Source organism: Sipha flava, unplaced genomic scaffold (genome assembly GCF_003268045.1).
Source record: "Sipha flava isolate LNK unplaced genomic scaffold, YSA_version1 270_pilon_pilon, whole genome shotgun sequence".
Classification (NCBI taxonomy): domain Eukaryota; kingdom Metazoa; phylum Arthropoda; class Insecta; order Hemiptera; family Aphididae; genus Sipha; species Sipha flava.
In genome coordinates this window covers 414,049-439,558 of record NW_020272934.1, presented here as the reverse complement: position 1 = coordinate 439,558, position 25,510 = coordinate 414,049, and the positions used below count along the sequence as shown (strand labels likewise).

The following is a 25,510-nucleotide window of genomic DNA, read 5'->3' as shown; positions in this document are numbered from 1 at the left end:
TAGTCGTAGAATTTTACTACTTAATAATTTGAACTATAAATTGATGGTGTGGTAAGAATAGACACAAGTAACAACAGTAGATACATATTGATTGTTTATATATTATTTAGTTGCTTCACATTTGTTTTTTTATATCAAAGTAGCCAGATGCATTAATAGTTAAAATTTAAAATGGTTGATACGATACAACATAAATATACGATCGATTATAATAAGTTAATTTCGGTTGGAAAAAATATTACTCAATATTTGAGTATTAATATACATATTTTTTTTAATTTTTTCTTATAATTTTTACAATATGAAACAATTTATAAGCGTAAAATTGATATTTTTTTTTATTATATAGCATGATTGACTTAGTTTAAAAATAGGGTGGCTAGATTAAATTAAAATAAACCTGTCATAATAAATTTCAACCTGATCTATCCGTCTTAATCAGTGGTATAGCCAGAAAAATATTTTGAGGAGTAGGACTTATATTTTTCAATCCTCTTCAGCATAAGTACCAATTGTTCTATGATAATAAATCGATTAAATATAAGTTAAAATATAAAATTTATTATTATTAGCTCATTGAAACTGTGAAAATTGTTTAATGATGACATGATATGATATTATATCTATGCCTTAAAATTATTGTATATTTTACAAAATAAGAAAGACATTTCGAGGGTGGGATTACAATCCGTTAATTTCCCCTCGACCAGTGGCGCATTTAATACACACGCGCCCCGGAGCAAAATAATTTTTCCGCCCTTCCTCCTTACCAAAAAAAAAAAAAAAAATTAATTTTTTTATATATATATAAATAAATTCAGTTAAGCAATAAAAAAATTTGTTTTTATCAGTTGTTTTGCGATATTGTATTAGATAATTTTGTAGTAATACCATTGATTTTATAATATATACATTTTATATTATAAAATCATTGGTAATACATATCCTACCGTTAACCTAATTTTTTTTTTTCAAAGTGAATTTCCTTTCTTAATATATATTAAATATAGAAAACGGAGTTTATACTGATTATATGCACAATGATTAACAATACATGGTTTTTTATTAGATTAAATATATTATATTTATTATTAATTATATAAAATAATCAATAGCTTATAATTTTTTTCTTGACTTTTAAGAAGAAAAATGTTCAATAATATCATTAAAATTAATAGTTATCGTTAAATTAGCTTAAATGTTAAGGGTTGTTAATTAATTAAGACGATTTTCTCTCGTTGTTGATCTTAAATAAGTTTTGACCCTTTTTAATGTAGAAAATGATTTTTCCATTGAACAATTACTTGAAGGTGTAAATACACAGTAGCATCCTTAGAGCAGTATCAATATAAGGATATACTTCAACTAAACTATTCTCTTTTATAAATGCTAACATACATTGAACACTTTTAGGTACAATTTTACTCCTTTTGTAAACCTTTTAAATGTGCACTAAAGTGAATACCGCGTTCTGTGTCTCTTTCGTTGTCCCTTTCGCCCCCCTTAAATGCGCCACTGCCTTTGACACACCACTGGTCCTAACCATAACTTAATATTTTTATCTTACCATTTTTTCTCCTGGGTTTCATATAAAATATTAAGAATTCAATTTTAAAATTAAAAAATTAACTTTTATTTTCAACAAAAACTAATTTTAAAATGTTTAATTTAGTTTACAAATTATTATACTTCATAGTGACATAGAGCTATCATTTTTAAACTCTTTCTTCATACATATTTTGTGTGGAATAGACGTTCTTCAGAAACGGGTGATTTTTTATAAATTCGTTATGAAATTCCATACAACTTAAATTATATGTTTTTGTTACGAAATAACTTTTTACAATTCCCACATCTATTTTTTTACGAATGTCGGTCCAAGTGGAGGTCATCAGTGAAAACACTAGTTCTATATCGTTTAAACCCAGCAAACAGAATGTAAATCCAATAACTGATGCAAAATTTCAAATATCCACCTATTTTTCTTTGAATACTTTAAATATTCGTAACAATTTACGTTCCAATGAAGTAACATTTTTGTCAATTTATTGAATTTTTTTTGGAAAACATTTTAAAATGCCATAAATTCATCAAATTAATCATTTTCGTTAACAACAACTCGCGAGTTCTGAAGTAAATACTATAAATCATAAAATTATTTAATTTTTTCATGGTATTATTGTATGTTAAGGTATGTTTTTTTTTTTTTATATATATAACTAATTTAATTCTGCCAATAGTATCTAGATTAGGTATTGTCCACTTTTGTACGCATTGTACATCAGTGTTACTGCAAATGTTACTACCAGTCGCCATCTCTGCAGTGTAAGTGGGCATATTTTTGTGTGATAATTTATTACTATCAAGAAAACATGTTTTAATTAGAATCATTTAAAAAAATATAAAAATTATAAATAAATCGCCAAATTAAAAGTTAAATTCCGGGAAATTATTATGTTGATGACTAAATCTGGTTATAAATCTAAAAACACTTTTTTCGGGACACCGAGTCATGAGATCCGGAAAATTCGGGACGGATGGCCATCCTAGTTTAAAAGTTACCCAGTGATAATACCAAACATCTAGAAAATTTAGTTGTTATTATTTTTTTTTTAAATACATACACATTTGATATTATTAATTTTAAATTTTTAATACAGTTTTCCAAATTTTCTTTGTTCGTCACTATTACCAGTTTAAGACTCTTTGATTCTTCGAAGTTTATATCAGTCTCGTTCGCAGAAATCATTTTTAAATACTTCATTAAAACTTTTATAATTATAGTTCCTTACTAGGTACACAAGTATTTTGTATTAAGCAACAATATGTTAACTTGTTTTGTAGACTTTTGCGTTCAACATACATAATGCGTCTTTATTTATGCTTTTCGGCGGATTAATAATACGTGTCTAATAACATAATGTGGTGGTTCACGAACAATCGAAATCATTACAAAAAGTGCAGTCACATAATTTGACCACCGCTGTCCATTTACAACAATAAGATGTGTATCGAACCGAATGAAAAAAATCATTTAATTTAATATCGATCAAGTCGAACGCTTTTTCACGGTTTCCGAAAGGACCCGCAGTGTTCCTTTGGATTTTGGCTTCCGGTCGATCGCGTTCCGCGCGCACGTGGGTAGTGTTATCGTTTACGCCAATATTACAACAACTATGTAACGCCGATACGTGTACAGGTGCATAAATCCCTGTCCTACGTGTATGTAAAATCGCTTACAAACATAATACTTACACACACACACACAGAATATGTACAGAAACACCTTAAGCGTTAAACGTATTTCATTCACACGATATCAACTGCACGTATCGTATAACTAAATTACGATGACACTGCAGCGGCCGACGACGGCTGTTGTGCACGTCCTTTCAACATTTACTACGGCGTCGATTAATCAGTGTTTTCGCAGTGTATACGGCCCACGTTTTAGATTGTCAAAACGTTCTTTACGCTCCGATGGCTTCGATCGCGAACACGGCAATATTTCGGCTGCGCGTCTCTTTCAATACCCATATATCAATGGAACACAAAAACTCAAGCGCACTCGCACGGCTATCCGATGTACTTTTATGAGTATACGTAATGTATTATTGTTATTGTTACGTGTTGTATATTCCGTCGGTAATAACAACAATATGAACGCGGCGACAAAGCGGGGGAGGGGCAGTGTTTACGCGACGAAAATGTTGCAGCAGGAAGAGGAGGGTGTGGATTTTCACGTAGATCACGATTTCGTATTGTACGTAGGTATACACTCATATATACGTATATCCAGGGGAGTGCGAATGAAGGGGGAGACGAAAAAAAAAAAAGAAAAAAGAAATCCTTTTAAAATAATAATATAATGCTCGTAATATTCGGCGAAGATAGATGTAGAGCCCGGAGAGGGACGCGTTCTCTCTTTTTTTTTCCTCCGGGATATATATTATCATTGTCACACTCACGCACACATGCGTACACGTGTACGCGCAAACATGAACGCACATGTAACATCTCACTCGGCCGAAGGGTTTGTATAGAGAGACGCCGACGACATATTATCATTATTATTATTATTATTATTATATACGTATGTGTGTATAGGGGGAAACGGAAATCAATAGCGAAATGAGAAAAAAGGGCGCAAAGGGTGCCGTCTCCGCCATTTTGTTCCGGGCGCGCACCAGATGCGACGGCCATTGTAACCGATTCGCCGCCGGTTTAAATTTAAAAAAAAAAAACAGTATAAGCATAAAAATTCTATGCGTGTATATGTAATACGCGTGTAGGATATCGTCCGAGTGTTTATATATACGGCCTAAAAAGACCGACAATGATGCGTTACACTTTTTATACTTTTTATCATCCACTCGAACAAAACGTCTAATCGGATGTTTTACTTTACTAGTTTTTTTCTTCTTTATTTTTACAACTTCTTTTTCTTTTCAAGCCTATAATCGTATAACCGTTAAGGGTATACAAATGAAAGTAGACATGCGTACAAGAATACGTTATTGCACTCCTCGTCGTCTATAGATGTTATATTTTAATATATTATACACAAACGAAAATCACATCTGAATACGTATGCATAATACATTTATAGTATTGAATAATGCAGCACATTTTACTGCAGGCTTATGTAATCTACCTATATAGATATCACTGACATGTTTATCATATGACGTATAATTTGTATATCATATAAATTATATTATACATTATGCGTATAGAAATCTATACTTACCGTAAGCACATATGATCTGACTTAGAAACGGAAAATTATCTTTTGAAATAAGTATATTTATATGTGTGTATGTATAATTATGTAGTCTATAATCAATGTATTCATTAAGTAGCATAACGTGACCTGAAGTAATTAGAATTTTAATGGATTGACGAATCGTACAATAGAAATTCATAAAAAATGTTATAAAAAAATTCTCTTCGTGTCGGTTTAATCCGACTATAATACACCAATTATTTGAGATTAGGGTATCTATTTCATCTATAAGACTGTACGAAAAAAAATTAATTAAAACCATTTATAGCTTTACTTAAAATTGTATTTATCAATTCGATTTTGAATTTCAATGTGAAAAGTTCAATTTTTTTAGTTAAATTGCTATTCAAAACTAAAAACTAATCAAAACTATTGACAAAAAAAAAAAAATACATTTTAATTTAACTATAAACAGAACAACAATTTAAGTTGTTTTAGAACATAATTACTATTAATAGGGTATTTTTCTGAAAAATTGGAATTGTAATTTTTACAATATTACTGCAATATTTTTTATACAACAATAATGACTTTTTTCCCTATTTAGGTCTATTGAATCATCAATGTTTCCGTGTATTTTAGAGTATATTAAAAGGAAGATTTTTCGATTTAATTATTTAATTTACGTACATCTAAGTGAGTAATCAAATAATATTGCACCAAAGAACCTAAAGCAATTAATTGGCCTTTATTTTTCGTTACATTGTTAGTAATCGACACTTAAGCATATATTTTAATTTTTAAATATTTGTATCATAATATTCAATTTAAATTTAAAAAAATGCCATAAACATGACTTAAATCTATGCTTACCAAACTACATGAATGTGTATAGATACAAAAGTTTCCATGTGGACGGAGAACTTATATTTTGTAAACCTTGTTGAAAACACAATAAAAAAAAAAAATATTACATGTAAGATTATCGTCATTTGAAAAATATAGAATCAATTAACCAACTATGTACAGGAATGAATTTAAAAATCATCGTTATAAAATATTTGTAAATTATTTAACTGAATACGAAATTTTTTTGTAAGATTCACATAGCTGTAGCAAGGAGGCGTTAGAGTTGCCTACGCCCCGGGCGCAATTCCTGAGAGGGCGCAAAAGTGAAAAATTTGCAATTTAATTGTAACTCATAACTTGTTACTTATAAGTAAAAGTAATATCATGTATTTATGTATTTATTTATATAACTTATAAATATTATTATGTTATACCAACCTCATCTATACCCACATATAATTATTATGTATATTTATATTTTAATAAATTATTGATTTAAATAAAATTAACAAACGCTTTTACATAAATATAAAGAAAAATGACTATTTATATTGCGTTTATAAAAAAATATCATATATTGCTTTTTTGTGAGTTTTTTTTTATAAATTAAAATACTTAAGAGCGCATTTTGAAGTTTCGGGTGCAATATTTGGTTGCTACGGCCCTGAAAATCCACTACAACTTGTATTCTTATCGATAAACATCATACAAATAATATGTATGACATATAACCAAATTCTTCTTTTTTTTTTTGCATTTGAACAATCTGTAAGTATAGGTCTTACAATAATTTTAAGTGTTGTTAAGTTAACATAAAATAATATAATAAATAAAGTTATGATTTTAGAGACTGTTAGCTAGGGATATAACTATTTAAATTTATAATTCAATAAAATTTTGTCGGAGAAAAACTTTGAAATAAATTATCTGTTTATTTTAATAATTATTATATACAGTAATAAAAAAACTTTTTTAAATTCATAATTTAATCCACCCATTTCTTCTATTTTTACATTTTATTTCAATTGAGAAATCACGATACTTATAGACACTATGTTTAATTGTAATTAATATCGTTTTAAAATATTAGTAGAACGAAACGTTGTGAAATTATTTTTTGTTCATTTTTAAGCTTTACATTTTTTTATTTTATTTTTTATCATATAAAAGAACATTTTTAAATCTAAAGCTATTCATGTGATTCATGTTATAGTAATAGGTATGGAACGAGTTAGGCATATGTACAGCAGTGGCTCATTATTGCACCGCTTAAACAATCTACATAAAAAGGTTTTAAAAATTAAAGCAATCTACGAGGGTGGTGTCAAAACGGTTATTATCATTATTATTATTTCATTATTATATATCCGTCACTACGTTGGCTGTCTGTCAAATCGCCACGGGTGACTGGAACTGTTAGTTTTCACGCCGATCCGCCACCCTGAGAGCCTATTATGTCATTAACAATAATCCATTGTTTAATATTCAGAATATTTTTTATTCCCTTTTATGACTTTTGTCCGGTAAACGGGGAAAAAAGTAGTAGTTTCTTTTTTATGTTTTTGTTTGTTTCCCGAACAAATCCCGACATGCTGCGAACACACGCACGCTGCGTGGAAATATAAAAAAAAATTACCCTGGTGAGTTCACAATAGTTTAATTTGCAATAAAAGCTTTAAAAATATATTCAGTTAAAATACACCCCCAAGTCATATATACAACTGTGCTTCGTTCGCATAATAAAGACCATCGCCATACAGGGTGGTCTTGTAAAAATCCGAGCTGCACCATTAAGCGACGTTTATAATCGATTTCTACTCGTGTTCGTTTTTTATGTGGTCCCGCGTGTGATTAATTATTATTGATATTTCGTTTTTAAGAATGGAAACATTATTATTTATGTACATTCGTCTGTTGAACAACGCCAATCGGCATAGCTGTATTTAGTTTGTTTACATTTTATGTTTCGAATACACTAACGGTCTTGTTTGAAAGTATTTATAATTTAATTACAGCACGGAAGTTACCGATATACCGTACTGTTATATGTGTCAGCGGTTACCAAACATTCTGCATTCGAGTATCACATGAATTAATCTAAAACAAGATACAGATTACAATAGTTATTTGACTTTTTACTTTTTTTTTTTTGCTTGCACGGCAAATTAGATGTATGTCATTTTCATTCCACGCCTTCCCCGATAAAAGCTCGGGACTTCTAAACGAGGCGAACAGTTTGAGAACAGCTGATACGTATAGTCACAAAAGTATTATAAGAACTAGATAATTCTACACGGTGTACAACGCTTGAAACTACTGTGCACAAGACTTCCCTTCGAACACACAACATCATCGCGTCGGTCGGTTATAATATGTTATTCGTCACAATCGAAATTGGCCGTGACGAAAACGAAAAAAGCCATATGGACGTTTTTTTTTGATAACATACATACGTTCTAGACAGGCTTGACAAATTTCTGAAGGGCTGGTACAACGTTTTAAAGGGTCTCGATTTCAGATGTTTGTATTAAAAAAGAGAAAAAAAATTCCCCCGCCGTACACCCCAACTTATAAGTGTGTAAATAGGATGCTCTTTTGTTGTGAACCGGTAGCACGACAAAGCCGTTTATTAATAATATAATAAGGCCGTGTACCGGACACTCGTAGAACACGATGCGCTCGTTAAACATATTATATTAACGCGGCGAGAAAATCATTGAACAAAGTGTGAACAACGTAATAAATGTGAAATAGAAAGAAAAAGTAAACAAGAGTTGGCGTACAATTAATCACTGGATACGTAACCGCTAATTGTCTTTGTGTTTGAGTATAACAGTCGAAACTTCGTACGCACCGAATACGTTTGTAATTACGTAAGTGATTATTTTCTCGATTATTAACACGATTCTCTTATCGATTGTCGGTCACAATCGTCTTTCTCTAGTCCGGCGACAAAAAACTATCGAGTGCAACATATTTTTATTAGGCCCGCGGTCCTTTGAATGCCCCCCGTCGCAGTCGCGGGACAACAAAGCACGATTTCTTCGATAGTTTCGTCCAGGAATAAAATGTTATGATGGCACCCATAACAATATAACTGTTGAAATCGTATACAATCCGAAATGCACACCGAACAATGTAAACGTGCGCGCGTACAAATCACGCGTCCTTCGATCGCATCGGCGACGACTATTATCTGCTAAACGGCTGCAGTCTAACGCTGCGTAATGGTTTGTTGTGCAAAATAAATTCACGGTGAATGAAATCGCATGAAGTATGCAATATTAAAAAACGAATGGGAATCTTACGGCACGGCTTAGCGTACACGTGGTTTGTGCCGCATATAAAACGGTTGATAGTAGTAATAAAAGATGAAACAGATTATGGTCATCTGTTTAGGAAAAAATAAAAATAAAATACCGCATATGAAATTTCATTGTACAACGTGCACGTGGATGTATAATTTTTAATAACTCGACGGTAAAAAAGTCCAAATCGTGCGATGGGTATGAGAATAAAAAAATAAATAATCCGTGCTGCGGAAGTTGTACACCATATCTATATTGTACCGAAATACAATACACGTATACACGTCGCGCATTGAATGTGTGAAATTGGGCGAACGCGTTTCCACGCATGAATAATAATACTAATAGTACGATAATAACGTAGAATTTTATTCGAACCGGAAATCGAATCGCGGTCGAAACGAAATTTCGCGAGTTCGCCCGATGCGCGCCCAGTGCACGAGATTGTATTGTTGTGTCAAAACATAATACGTACGTGCGACATTACTAGGTTTCAATATTACTTTGTACGTCTTTACCTATAATAATCTATAATAATAACACTTGTAATAATCTGAACTAATATTTCTCGAGTACGACTCTTGAGTTCGAGTAGCGTTAGTAACAATATTTTTGTTCTTTTATTTTAGAACTTTTTAAAAATGTTTTTTAACGTATACATTTATGGTAGATATTTTCGTTGCATAATTTTTAATCTTCACATTTTCTACAAATCAAATGCACATTTCATCGTTTTTATCGCGTATAAATCCTAGTCCTGACAATAATCATCCGGATCGTTGTCATTGCGACGATATGGGGGTACTTTGTGGAAAAATGTATTAACTCGTAAACGTCTTCCAGTCGGTTAATAGGTGTGTACACGATTTATTGGTTCGAACGGGCAGATATGAGCCGGGGCGGACGAGAAAGTTTTCAAAAAAGAATATCATACGGGGACCGAGCAGCTAACACGGAATACACGACTTGTCGTCGTCGTACCGCACGTAACCTGTATCGCTGAGTCGGACCTGCATCACGTGCATCGCACACGCATACGAACACACACACACACGCACGCACACGCACATGTTGAATGATGACTCGACAAAAAGCTAAACGCGGACCTACATGATGCGTACGCAGAAGGGTGTCGTCGTCGCACAGCGCAATGTAGACGAACTCGTCCCGAAACGTTTTATTCCGTTTAAGTTATTTTCCAAGAATAATAGGCCCCCTCACGGTATAATGGAAAATGTCACGCGCGCCCCTTTTTACCCTCTAAACGACTTCGCATTTGTCAGAACCCAAGGGTTGGACAACAACACACACTGATCGGATAACCGACGTACCGGGCGACAGAAAAAAAAAAAAAAATGTAAATAATAACACGTTAAAACAATAAGAAGAGCATTTCAACATCTATTAACGCGCTCATCTATTAACGTGGACGACCTACATCCGAACGCCAGAGGCGTTTAAGAGTTTCCCCCTCTTTTTTTTTCTCGGCCCCGTGGCTAATATAATTTCTTTATAAAAACATTATTTGTTTTGTTCCGAGTGACACAGAAATTAATTACCGGTCGTTTGTAACGATCTACGTGCCTACGTGCATTACTGGTCCGCCACACCGAATAGGTGTCAAAAGGAACGCGCGCGTACAATGCAACGTAACGCGTATTGTTCGGGGCCGTACGTGGGAATGGACGAGTTTCCGTCCGCGTTTGAACGGCAGTGCAACGATATGATGTATACGTTTCGCCCGTGGTCATCGTTAGAACGCGGGTTTCAAAGACACGCTCTTTTAAAATAATGACGCGGGAAATATTTTACATTTTTTCGTCCAGGATTCACCGACGGCACGCACCTGCAACGCGGCGGGATTTACACCTCGCGCTCGACTAGATCAAAAACCGATTTTTATATTCGTTGGACGTTTTACGACGATTTCGTCTGTTCGAAAGGAAACGTATCGTTGTCGGATCGCTTTTTCGGGTCTGAAATCGGTTACGGTTACCGGAGTTCGATACGTGTAACATTATATTGCAGCGAGTGTGCACGAACATTTCGAAAAAAACGGAAAACGTATACCGTCGACGTGCCCTAGGCTTAGGCTCTAGGTTTAGGGTAGCGGCATTTTATGCACTTTTTGAATCCGATACCGCGAGGTGTTGGTCTTGAAATATCCGTGTACAACCGTTGAACTGTACACGATTTTCATGAAACGGTTCACGGCGAATGCTGCCAACACCGAATTATTAAGAGCGTTTATTCGTGGATGTAAAATGTTAAAAGCCCATTCAGTCCGTATATTATTATACGAAGCGAACGGTCGGTTCGTCGCGTACACGTAATATTATAGGTCGACGGAGATTTATGAGTGTTTTTGTTCACAATTTCGTTCGTGCTGCCGTACATTTTTTACGATAAGTAACAGAAAACGCACTGCAGTTACACGTAACTGTTTGTGTAGCTATTTGTACGCTTAGGTGTTCGAAAACGGTCTACGGACGTAAAAACAAATAGAAATCGGTCGCTCGCCTACCTGCCTGTACCGTATTGTACGCGTAACAACGCGTACATTGTTTAACAACATGTAACGATTCGATTGAGAACGCGCGTCGATTCGGAAGAGTTCCTCAGCTGGAAACGCACACGTCGAGACATTATTTGATTATTTTTACCCTTTTTTTATTCGTTTTTTTTTTTTTTTATTACTATTATTAACCCTCGTCGTAATGACTTGTACCTATTGGAACGCATCCACCCTTCTCGCGGTGTACGATGTACACGAACGCGCGAGCGCATAACTGCCAGCGTGAACGTTTTGTCGCCGTATTAGGAACTCTTTGACTCTCCCAGCGTGAGCCAACAACAAAAATAATAATATAATTTTATGCGTTACGCGTTCGTCTGCGAGATTTCGACGGAGAAGACATTAACCGCGGTATGAGAAGGGGACCACTCGCGTCCATCACGATGTACGTATTGTTATTTATACGCGCGCGTCGCTTACGAGACGAAAAATTCACTCGGCTGACGTAAACAAACGACTCTAAACGTACACATAATATTATGTACTTCGTTGAACATCGGTCCGCGCGTGTAATGTGTATATTATAATACGGTGTAGTGTTTATCACGGACAGACATCTGTCAGCCAGTCGCCGCCGAGTCCGTTCACGCAACCCTTTGTGATACATTATACGATTATTATTATTGTTATTATTGTTCGTCCCCGTAACGACTGTTCGTGCGCCTCTCTGCCCTCGTAACCCGTTACGATCAAATATGTTACGGCGTTTTTTTCGTCGCGATTGGTTTTGCTACAAAAATATGATTTTCACGCATATTTTTCTCTTCGAATTTTTCCCGACGCCCATCGGTCATAACGATATTGCTTTCGATCCGCTGACGTAAACGGTCCCACTGCGGACGACCGTAATATCGTGTGCGCACAATAAATGCGCGCGCGCATTTATCGTAATAATAATTCAAACCTTTTCATGAGTTTTTCGTCGTTGGTTAGACACCCGTCCGAGGATATCCGCATGGACGGTGGTATTACCATCAACGCGACGAGTTTCAAACGAAAACTTCATCCGTTAACACGACGACGATATAGTTGTACTCGTATTAAACCGATAAATACATCGCATAGTGAAAATTCTGGGCGATGGACTGTGCTCGTGTCTGCGTACGAGGGCGAAGGCGTCTCATACGTGTACGGGAAGACTAATGTTGGGTCGCACGAGCGACCATTAAACGTATCGATCGATTATTATCGGCGAATCATTTGAACACCATGATTTAGTGCGACTCGCTCGAAACGAATCGTTTCGTCGGTTGGCGATCACGCCCTTCACCGGTACAAGACGTGCATCGGTCATGCATGTTTCGTGCGCGTACACGCTAAAACAGTGGCGCCGAAACCGAACGATTCAGGTAGAGCACGTGTTCGTAAAACGACGAGACCTGACCCATCGGTTGTATGTAAACTGCGACAAAATTAATCTTTTACAAAAAGTCAATGCGCAAACTGCAGCAAGAAAAAATTTAACGTTTTACTATCTGCGACAAAACCGATGATGCACAATAGAAGCTGTGGAAATTTATCTTATATACTCGTATACTATACGTACCTGTATGTACCTATATGTGTACATATATCATATAGCGTATATCGCTTAATTAATTATGTTGCGTTTCGCGTTCTCATGTTTTCTAACCGCTGTAGTAAACACCAAATTCAAGTAATGTAGTTGGTACGTCATTCCAAATTTTCTAAAATAGATAGTTAGTCACAATACGACGCATAGGAAACAAAGGTTAAAAAAAAGGGTAAACGTTACATAAACATGTTTTTACGCATCTTTGTTCTTGATAAACTTGTTTTTATGTAATTTCCGTTCTTAATAAAACAAACTGCATAATGAGTACCTACACTGCTAATGTCAATCACACAATGATATCATAGGACAGGAATGGATACAAATACAGGTAGAGCACGTAGTGTTATTCAGAAGTGTAGGAAAAGAGTTAGGAACTAGTTACTTGCGTACAGACCGTCACATACTCGTTTCATCCATGTCTATTCGGGGTTTCTAGTGAAACGTTATTCTGAAACACAGAGTAAAAAATTAGGCCATAGTTTTTATTTAAGTATTTTTATTGTATTTTACAAGTTTAAATTGTGTTAATAAAAATACTGTATTTTTATTTAACATTTTATATCCTTGTTCAATTTATATAAATACTTACCTTCTCAACATCTCAAACTCGCATTGAACATGCTACGTTATTTAAATAATTAATCGTGAGTGCGCAATATCCTGCACTGCGATAGTAGATACTAACTAGTATAATCAATATAATCCGAACTGACGGGTTGATTACCAACCGTGTTTGTTAATAACTCACAGTAACTAACCGCTGGAAACGACAGGACCAGCTCACCCACCAATATATGTCGGACGTCATCGCGCCGAAATGTCGTCCGAAAATGTCTTTCCGCTCTTATACTTCGACATCGTAGTATCGTGGAAATTCGGCTCGCACACGTACGCGCGTTAATTTCGTGAGTCATTATTAATCGTGTGAGTCATGGCAATATTATTATCATCATCGGTACTGCGTGTTGTATAATGTTATTACGTGCGCGTCGTCGGGATTGCGCATCGCAATAACCGTTCTTTTTCTGTCGTGTATCGATAAAGAAAAGAAACAATGACCAAACGAACGCGATTTGACGGGTTCGCGTGGACCAACGATCAATCGGCGTCCGTTGCACACGTGGTAATAATCGTACGAATTTGCAATCCAAATCAGTTCACCGTATTCGATTCCGATCGGATACGTTTGTTGCGACTAACGATGTGGTTTCTGTAACATGTTTATCGTTATTATTGTTTTTGTTACCTGTCTCACTTCGGGGATCGTTTTGATTACGAAAGAATAACGAAATCAAAAATGGAATCTAGAAAAAAAGCACAATCACGATACACGATACGTGCGGCAGGCGAAACCGCCGGTGCAGACCGCAAAATATGATTACGACCGCAACGGTTTTTTGAAGATCGAATTTACATATCCGATTTCTCTGCGCGTATCATAACCGCGGCCGCTAAAGTCACGCACCTCCGGGTCCGGTGGCTACCACCGATCCCTGAAAACAATATTTTTTATTCGAATACGCGCGCACGCACGCGCACGGAAATAATAATGTTGTTACGGTACGTGCGCGCATTGTGCGCGGATACGGGAGACGAGAAGAATGAAAAAAAAAAAAAAATCAAAAATAATAACGATGGAATAAAAACCGTCGTCAGGTAATATCATCGCGACCGTATTCGACCGCCGTACGCGTATACGCGCGCGTTCGTGGCCTGCCGTGGGTGGCCCTGTCCGCGGACATTACTTCCGAATCGGCGAACTCGGTGGCTCGCGTATTGCCCACCGTCGTACAACGCGTACCACCCGACGTTCGACGGGATCGCGCAATGCATATTTTAACTAGTATACCGGGTGACATAATTGTCGCCTAGAAAAATATTTTTTGTTGACTACAAGACCGATATCTTTAATTACTTGGCGACAACGATGTTTTGGCAAAAATCAACGTGTTTGTAATTCTATTTGATAGTCATTTATTATGCTCGATTGCTCTTTATTTGTTTATCATTTCGAAGATTTCAAGTTAAAACATTAATTACATTGATTACACAGAATATCTTCAATGGACAGCCGATAATTACCACACGATATTTTATTATAAATACCATTACGAGTTTGGATGGTATTATTAGAGTTTCTAAGATTTAAAAAACTCTCCTAATACTGAAATTGATGTTTTTTAGTTTGTCGATTTTGATTATAGTGCGTGGAATTATTTTTTGTCGCCCAGAGAAAATTCCTTGAAATATTCACTGAAATCGCGCGGGTCGTACATAGAATATTTATTCATTTCGTCTTGAGGAGCACTTGGACTAATAGCGATCGAAGGAGATGGTCGATCATTGAACGCAATGTCGACGAACGAATAGGAAACAATAAAAATAAATATATATTTATGGATATTTAGGTACATTTCGAATTGCATAACAAACGACTGAAGTATGACAAATTCGATCCTGGACTTATCCGGTAACTGGAACCGTGGCACGCACCGAAGTAATGTTTCTAGAGCGTTTAACCGACGAAGCGCCTCCGTATACGTATATATTTAATATAATGAAACACTAAACATGCACTACGTGTTTCGTCACCGATATCATAGCGATTGCTATGTAATAATGCGTATTGAAACGAACATTTTTTTTTATCGATATCGTCCGGTTATATTAAAAACTAAAAAAAAAAAAATTTGAATAAACAACACTGTCGCGTGCTGCAGTCGCGCGCGAGATCGAAATTTCCGATTAGTAATGAAAATAAAACGATGCGAATATTTTTTCAACGTCCGGTTTGTCGATTATATATTTTTATACGCATGACGCGCGTATGCGTATTATGTAATTATGTGTCGTAATTACAATACTATTATAGGGATTTCCGCTTTTTTTCTCTTTTTTGTCTCAGCGTTTGTATTTCGCATACAATATATCGTAATAATTATCGTTGGCGTTTAAAATACGCGCGAATTACATAGCAGTTCGATAAATGCACGTGGAGTCGAGAGGATACGGTATTTACTCGTCGATAGTATTGCATGTGGCCTGTACATAGTAACTGAACGATATAACATTTTCCGTGTGGACACGGTCGACGGAAACACAAAATTATGGCCCGGATTTCAGTGCAAAGTGCATATTTTTATTGGCGATCTTGGACAATGTTTTTCGGGTACACAATTCGTTTCGTGTAACAGAGATATTTCAAACTATAATTTTGCATTTTTCTGTAGTTTTTATGCATATTTGTACATATTACATGGTTTAATAATTTAAATTCAAATAATTTATAATATTATCAAAAGATTATTTATTCATTTGTTTTCTTGATGTTTAGTTTAACTGGTCAAATTATTATTATTATTATTTTTTAAACTACAAATTAGGTACATATAAAACTGTATTTTTAATGATATAAATGTGTATCATGCATCATGGTGTACTTTTATAATTATAAACTTAACAATTCCTTTAGCGTACGGGATAAATGAATAACAAGAAAAATGTGGGTAATTCAAAAGTCAAAATATTTGATTTTTACCAGGACTTTTGTTTGGCTATCCGGCTAAAAAAACGAATATCCATATTTCTCGTTTTAAACAAAAAACAAAAATCATAGCTAAATTATATCAAGCTATACATAGTTTATGTTAAAATTCTTCGATTAGAATCAAAACATATTACGCAATAACAGCGTTGATGATATTGTTGATTGTATTCTGTCGAAGACTTGCAGCGATGAAACAATATAGCGATTCGTACAACAATTACAACCGCCTTTCGACTCTAATAACAATACCCGTGTCGATTAGGCGTTAACTTTAAAGGATAATACGTGAATACGATGTATGCATGCATTAAAAATAAACAATTAAGTTTTATTAACAGTTCGTCGCAATATATCGTGTATTATTGTACAAACGATGCGCCTGTACGTACGATGCGGTTCTTTTAATCTTTCGCCGGCGTTATAGGAAAAAAAAACCACACGAAGTAAAACTGTTTAGGGAAAAAAATACCTCTGACCATTATTAATATATATTAAACGTTTTTTTTTTTTTTTTATCATAATAACTTTGAAACAATTTACTGTAATATGTACAATATAATACAGATACCGTCTGACAGTGCACGTATATATACGTGTGTCTTATCCTACACTCACACCCTACGTGTACCCGTCGAGGGCTGTTATTGCCCTAACCCGCACTAATATAATTGTACAGTTATATATATATATATATGTGTGTGTATAAACGTGCACGGCCGCCGTTTATTTTTTAGATTGAGAGATACCGTTTCGGCCGTTTCACGGATTAGGTCGCGGATACATTATATATTATTATTATGTACGGAGGAGAGATGGCGTGTTCTACACGGATTTATGACTCGGACGCGTTCACGTGATGATAAAAACTCGTGACAAATCTAATTACGCCGGGGTCGCCGTGAAAGGGTTTCCTTTTTTTTGTTTTGTTATTTAAACGTGTACCGCGCAGCAGTACAACGTCCAAACCCTTTTTTTTTTATCGCCGGGTTCGTCGCGTACATACATCATCGTACATACACAACGGGCCGCGTTTCGTCGTCGTCCTCGTCCTCGTACTCGTCCTGGCCGTCGTTATCCGCCGATTATCCGCGCGTCGGACACTTAACAAAAGACCGAAATAATGTTTTATCATCGTCATTATTGTCATTATTATTATTATTATTGTTGCCGCCCGTCGTAGCCGATCTACCGATCGGGATCGAGTAATCGAGTAATCGAGACGGGCGTTCGCTGCACGTCCCGCCGGGGACGTTGATTATTATTTTAATTTCTTCCCGTCCAATAGGCACACACTGCACACGGTCATGGGTGCGTTTACGTTGTAATATTTATTTTATAACTGCACTCGGTCGTCCGTTCATCGACAATCGTACATGACATTATAACATTATACAGGAACGTTTTCAATCGGTTACAATGTTCGTATGATGTATTACGGCATGAAAACACGACAATCATAACGTTATCACGTGGGTAATACTCTAATGCACTATCGTTTCGTACGCTCGTCCGCGTAACGAAATGTAATATTATCGTTTCATACACTGGAAACAATATTATTACTGTTACGGACAAGATAAAACTGTTTTGGCGTGTGCAGCCGATTATGAACACGCATCGACGCGCGCTCGCGCTTATGTATGCAACACATTGAAATCAAATAGGTTGTTTTACAATATTAACCGACCAGCACGTTACCATTGTGTCATTTCGCATGTGCTATCGTCAAGGCTGGACGAGTTGATTAATTTTTTTTTAACTCGTCAAGTTGTGTTAATCTAGAGGAATGTAGAGTAGTGACAACTTTATCGAATCGTATAAAGTGGACTGTTCACTATGCGAGTTGCCAATAAGACACGGTTTAATTATCAGTAGAATGTGTACAGCTATTTTAATAAAATACTTATAATATAGGGCAAAATAATACTATATATGTAAATAATTTTAGTAAAAAAAAAAAAAAAATAAATACGTGAACAAACCCGAGCGTATAAAAATAGCCAACATGAATAATAACTAATGTATATCAAAGTTAAGGATATAAGTGTGTTATTGGATTATTCCTAATGTGTCTTTTAATACCGTTAGACATATTTCTACTAATTTTTGCTTAGGTATTCCATATATTTTAAAAAAATTCAGGAGGAAAGATGACGCCGTTCCTCTAGCACCAAACCGCAAGCCTTTTACTTTTATTTTACTTAAATTTTAAGTTAAAAATTAAAAGTTATACGATTTGAAAACAAACTTGGTTAAAAATAAGTTACTTTTTTTTCAATAGAATAATATTTTGATATTTATACGAAACTGTATTTACGTATGCACGTTACCTCGATCCCCATTGAATTACAGGATTTTCAACATTCAACAATTATACAAAATTATTGTAAAGATTTAAAATTATAGTTTTATATGTTAATTTATGAGTGAAATACTTATATGTTTTTAAATCATTACTTATTATATTATAAATATTTAATATTATCTCTCCGATGATTGTGTCAACCTGATTTTAATAGTTTTATTTTAACTTCTTTTTACACACATTAATACACGTATTTTAAATTTTTACAGAAAATTTTACAACTAATTACATCTTTCTGCATAGACGATCTGCGTAGTCTTTTTCACTCGCCTTTGACCGTTTACACAAAAGGACAACAAGAACGCGTCTCTGGTTTAACTAAAAAAACTATACTCCTTATATATGATGTTGTGTGTGTAATATCTTATATTTAATACTAACGAATTATTATTATGTTTAATGGCTATCGAATATTATAATTATTTAATTATACGTTTAATTTTAAAAATTATATGAATGCTTAGGTGCATATCATTACATTATAAACCTCATTGATTTTATTAAAAACAGTCATTTGCTTAAAAAAAAATTATAATTTTCATTTTATTGATGTCTGGAATCTAAATTACTTAATACAAAATCAAAATCATATGTATTTTTATTGTTTTGACATGCCAATGGTTATCATTTTTGGTTTAGATCAAAAAATATTCCGTTCGTTGCGAGTTTTTTAACATAAAAAAATAAATATTTCCTCACGTCTAAAAAAAAAATACATATATATCTCATGGTTTAAAAATATGTTGTGCCCCCTCGGCCACAAAAGTCTGTACACGCCTATGGAACGCACAACATGTACGTATACATGAAGTATGTGTGCGCGAGATATTCTATAGTGCAGTAAATTTAAAACGCGGCAGCTGAGAGTAGATTAAGAATTCGACTGGTCGGGCGAGAGGGAAGGGGGTGGAAACGGGAAACCTTCGCTGCAGTAGCAGTTGTACAAAATCCCTATGAAATCACTTTCAAAGTGTACATGATACAAACACAACAGAAACGTGGCGTGTTCATTGTTCGCGCGTTTGACGTTGATCCGGTTTCTCGTGACTTTGTAGCTATTATGTACATTGAAACTTCTGCGGATCAAAAAAGGGTTGTGTCCGTACGATGTGTTCAGTACTCCTTGGCGAGGGATCGATTTCTCGGCATTCACGCCATCACAACAGTGGCGTGTGTTGATTCGGGTTCGTTCCATCACCTCTGAAAAAAAAAAGTAATAATAAAAACGAACGAGAAAATGTGTATAATAGTAAACAAGTATAATATACCAACAGGATCAAGACGCCTGCATTCAGGTAGCCGCATACACATACCTCCCAGAAATAATGGTTTTTGTTGGCAATAAAAGCAGTAATACTACGAAGGTGGGCCCGTACGTACATTCTATACGTACAACAACGGTACAACATATTTAAACATGCATACGTACATACGTCAATGCATTCATTTAATTATCAATAGAAAATAAAAAAGTAATATATATATATATATAAACATAATATATATAATATATATAATATAATGTTATATAATATATATATATATATATATATATATAACATATAAAAGTAGGATTTAACGCCGAAGAATTTTCGAACTAAACTCATAACATGTCGTTTAATTTATAACATCTATGACTAATAATATTAGGTAATAATTTAAACGCATCACACGTTCATTAGTTGTAAATACGTACAACGAAATTTTTTTTTCTTCTGAAGACTAAATTAATTCTTGTCCACGGTACTTTATGTATTGATTTTTTTATTAAACGTGTTTGTCTTTATTTTAATATGCAACACGTACCTACGTGCAGAGCCTGATTAAGAATTTTTTTGGCTCGGGACAAAAAGAAAAAGTTGGCCTATTTTTATGAAATGTAAATTAAATTGTAATTAGTAAATATAATAATCAGTCAATACTTAATAATAAACTACATGTTTGTATAATGCATCAATAACTTTATCGAAATCAATGTTCGCAGTGATGTCATTTTCAACGAATAAGATATCTAGGGCATCCAACATTTCTTGACCCAGAGATGATATTGATCTGTTTTTAATTGTTTTGAGATTAATTAAAAAATAAATAAATCAAGGAATCCAGTAGGTGGGGGGGGGGGGCCTGATCCCTGATCCGCATCTGGACAAAAATACCAAAAGTGTCCTCGCGTAAACAAGGACTCGCCTACGTAGTACGGATACGCATTTCAACGAGACCGGACTATACGAATTGCGCTGAAACGAGAACGTCATTTTACAATCGTCTCTGTGCGACGCATATCTCGTTCAACGTAAACTAAAAAAAACCGTGCGATAACAATGCCGTTCCGTTAACGAGCGACGCGGCGCACAAAGAGTTGTCATCGCAATAATGCTTACGGGGCAGATCCGCGTCCGGCGCACAGAATGATGTCGTGCGCGCGAACTCCGGTCCTCTTGTACAACAGGACAACGCGTTTGTTTTCGTTTTGTTTGGGCCCCGCTAATGAGAAGCACACACACGTCTTCAGGGCGGCCGGCACGCGCGTACTCGCTACGGGTCCCCGGCAAAAACAATGCGTTCCCGTGACCGGCTCGATCGCGCGTTTGATTTCCACATTTTAATTGGACGTCGGCAAACAAAAACATTCGCGTGATCCCTCGCGTTTCCTTTCTGTTTTTCATCGTCGTCCCGGTAAAACGTTCGACGGGCCCCGGCACCGCGCACCACTCGACCCGTGCGCGCAACAGTGTAATGCGAAAGGAAACGAAAAAACAAAAGATCACGCGCATAATAATTACACCGTTTTTAACGAGCCTGGTCGTCCCCGCAAGCGAATCCCGGCGTTATGAAAACAACGAAACGATCGCCACGAGATACGTGAGCATGGTAAATGTATATTCTCGATTTTACACGATAATATCGCAAGTATTTACCGTAAATAATATAAATAACACTGCGTACCTGTGCGCGTTCATCCGAGCGGATGAAAAAAGAAAAAACGGTCGAAATGGTACATACTAGTGCTCTTTTAGTATAAACATTGGCGAAGGATTGGCAAGGTCCGTAATAAATATTTTTATGAGAAAGATTTTGGTCCTGGTTTAAACCATAATCATTTAAGTTCGGTCGGTTCCGGCTCGTTTAAAATCCATCGGACGATGGTATTACATTTTGAAGACATTGTTCGTAGAAATAATAACACGTTATTATTATCGCGGGAATCAATATTTTATCACTACGCCGTTGTTTTATGCACTTTGTGTACATCTCATAGCTGTTCACATATTAATAATTATTATCGAACATATTTTCAACAACCACGGTAGCAATTATTCTCGTTATGGTGCGGACGACGTGGAAGGGATTGTATACAGCTGCCATGCAACGCCACTCGATAGGATTTCTATTGTGTACTTTTCTATGAACTACATACTAATCAGTTTTGTACAGTTTTGTAATGATCTACGGCAATTTAAATCCAAACCAATTATCAATCATGTGGTATAATTCAAAACTTTCACAGTATACGAAATTTTTTTGTAGTGCGTATCGTTTGTCCGCTTTATCGAACTATATTATATTTTCTGTCCATGCCAAAAGAAAAAAAAATTGTAATATGTCCTGCCCGGTTCACAGACTTTTACAGTCCAAAATCCGTTCGCTCGGATTGACGGTCCGGTCTCGGTCCGCTTTAATAAACTACTTTAAATTTTCGGTCCTTTGTTAACATTTTCAGTCCGGTTCCTAAAATTACGGACCAAGCATAGTATATTATACACACGATTTTTGGCGCCAAAGTTCACGTAATATTGTGCATTTAGGTACATCGAATTAACCGTAGGCAACGGCGTGTCATCCTTATCGGAAAAATGATTGAACCAGCAGTGTTGCGATGTACACGGTGTTGCCCCGTCAAGGAAAAAGTGTATTCGTTTGTTCTTGGGGCCGCGGCACATCTCCGCGAACGACTATTGCCCGCGACAGGACGTGTATTTTTATTTATTTATTATTATTATTATTATTATTATTATCATCGTTATTATTATTACTGTTTTCGGTTAGCGCGGCGGTCGGTTGAAAATTAATTATAATAGAGGGGAAAAAAATAAAATGACATTAAGCAACTCATTTTCTCTCGAAAATATTGTCCAACAGCAATAATAATCGCGCGCACGGCCAACGTAATAACATCGTGTAAGAGGCCATTTGTGTCATCGACGGATACAATTTATCGATGATTTTAGTACTGCAGGTTTCGAGCGGCGCGATGTGTTCCTCTCCGTCTGCTGCTCCTCCCTGTGTTCCCTATCACTATAATAGCTAGGGGTCACATAAATTGATGTTTACGGTCTTGTCGGCGACCGTGTGTGTATCGTCGTCTCCTATAATACTTATAGTTGTTTTTTTTTTTTAATCTTCCAAGACCCCATACCAATTTTTTTTTTTTTTTTTTTTTTTAATTTAATCGTATTTTTTACCTTTCGGTTTTAACCAAGACGCCGCCGCCGCCGCCGCCGATTTATTCGTCTCTGCGGAGGCCCGACCGAATATAAGTATGTGTATGTGTGTGTGTGTGTGTGCAATATTAACAACCGATACCCAACCCTCTCAATGCACTGTAATTCAAACGCCGTCTAGATAAACGATAACGGTTACCGCTTGTTTTACTGCACAGTTCGAAATTCTATCTCGGCCCCGATACTTTTTGTAATTTATTGTAATTTATTCATTATTATAATACGCATACAATATGATGCATACAATACGGCGAGTAAATAAACAAAGTAAATTTATTTTCTCCGACGTATTTGCATTTAATACGATTCACGTGTTCCAAACGGCCAAGAGAAAATACGACAGTATAATATGCATTCGAAATATTTGTCGCACGGTTGAAATAATATCAAGTCGAGCGCGTACATTTGTTTCGCCGGTCAAATCAAGCGATATTAAGCGTCGAGCGAAGCGTACCAAGTAATCATTATTACTATCGTACGTATTATCTTACACGGAAGTGTACCTACGAGACAACGAGAAAACGGTATTCTGTTGTTTTCGTCGGGAAATAAACAATTTATCCTCGAGCGTTAAATAATGGACGCATAATAACAACATGGCATGTAAAACAACGCTTGTGACGATTGATATATACCCTGCGCACGAAATGTTATATTGTTTTTTTTTTGATTTGCCGACACAACTAATCGTAACCGATTTGTCTTTGCCCGCACAGGTTCACATACTGTCGCATTTCATAATGAACGGAGTGTGCGTGCGGTGGAAAGGACGCATCGACTTGGACAAATTGGACGGGACCGGTTGCCTGGAGTTCGACGAGGAACGAGCAATGGTAGGCGTTGGTGAATGCCCTGCTCTACGAGCGTATTAGTATTTCGTATAACATTGTTCACGCGCTCCACGCGCGTACATTTATTTATACATATTTTTGAACCGTTGCGTATTTTACCGTCACGATTTCCCGTCGGAACCGTTAATAGAGCTGTTTGACACATTTAAATTATGGTCTCGTTACGTTCCGTAGAGAATAGATTTCGAAAACGCCGAGTTAATCTTCCAAGTTCGTTCGCGCCGCTCGTCGGTCCGTCTGTTGTCGGCGGTCGAAAATTCCGAACGCGCAGAGAAAAACGCGGTCCTCGCGCGTCGAAAACGGGTGACGACCGAACGGTTTGACCCGGGGTTACGGATACCACAACGATCGCGTTGTTTAAAAATACGCTTCGCCGTTTAGTAAGATAATAACAGTTCGCGATACGGCGCACGGGATCCTATCAGGGGCGGGTTTTATCACTCACCAAGGGAAGGGCCAACGGAGGTTCAAGGATTTAGTTAGTTGTTTTTTGAAATTTATGTAAAATTTTAAATCACATTGTTTTCGAGTCCCTCATAAGTAAGTCATTTTCTTTCACAATAGTTACATTATTGGTATGAATTTTAATTTGAAACTATTTTAAAAAGATAGGTATACACATATAATTAACAACAAAAATGAGCTATTTATTTTTAAAAAAATTGGATACCATATTCATCAATGACGACTGACGATATTTTATAATAATTATTTATACATCATAATATATATCATAATACTTGTCTTTGTAAAGTAGTTCGCTTAGTTCAAAAGGGGGGGGGCTAATACCCCTTTAGTCACTCCTTTAAATCCGCATCTGGATCCTATAACGTTTTCGAGAACCGAGTGATTGCAATAACTCGACCGCACCCGTACATACTACTCGTACTATATTCGTGGGAAATTTGAATAACCGATGCGTTAACAGCACGTGAAGCGAAACATTTTTACCATTTTGGGGCCGCCGTAATGCGTGGGTATATTAATCTACCGAAAATGCAGTACGTATTGCATACCATAAATATGCACTACTTGTGTGGACGTTTTAGGCAAGTTATAGTAGGCACTGTCAAAATCGTTAGTCGTCTCCTGGGCCAAAGTTTGTCGAAACTATTTTTAACAACAAATAAATCATCAAAATAAACAATAATAGCAAATAATAATAATAATAATAATAATAATAATAATAATAATAATAATAATAATAATAA

General features: G+C 35.6%; 1 protein-coding gene across 2 annotated transcripts in view; it reads left to right on the top strand.

The window, feature by feature from the left end:
* LOC112685235 (protein big brother-like) overlaps positions 1-25,510 on the top strand; it is a 32,288-nt gene that overhangs the window by 5,994 nt on the left and 784 nt on the right. Inside the window, exon 4 of one of the 2 annotated variants that reach the window (XM_025557064.1) lies at positions 24,165-24,281. The exons of the other annotated variant lie outside the window; for it this stretch is intronic. Coding sequence (XP_025412849.1) covers positions 24,165-24,281 — 117 coding nt within the window. The remainder of the gene's footprint in view (positions 1-24,164; positions 24,282-25,510) is intronic. 2 annotated transcript variants of the gene reach the window in all.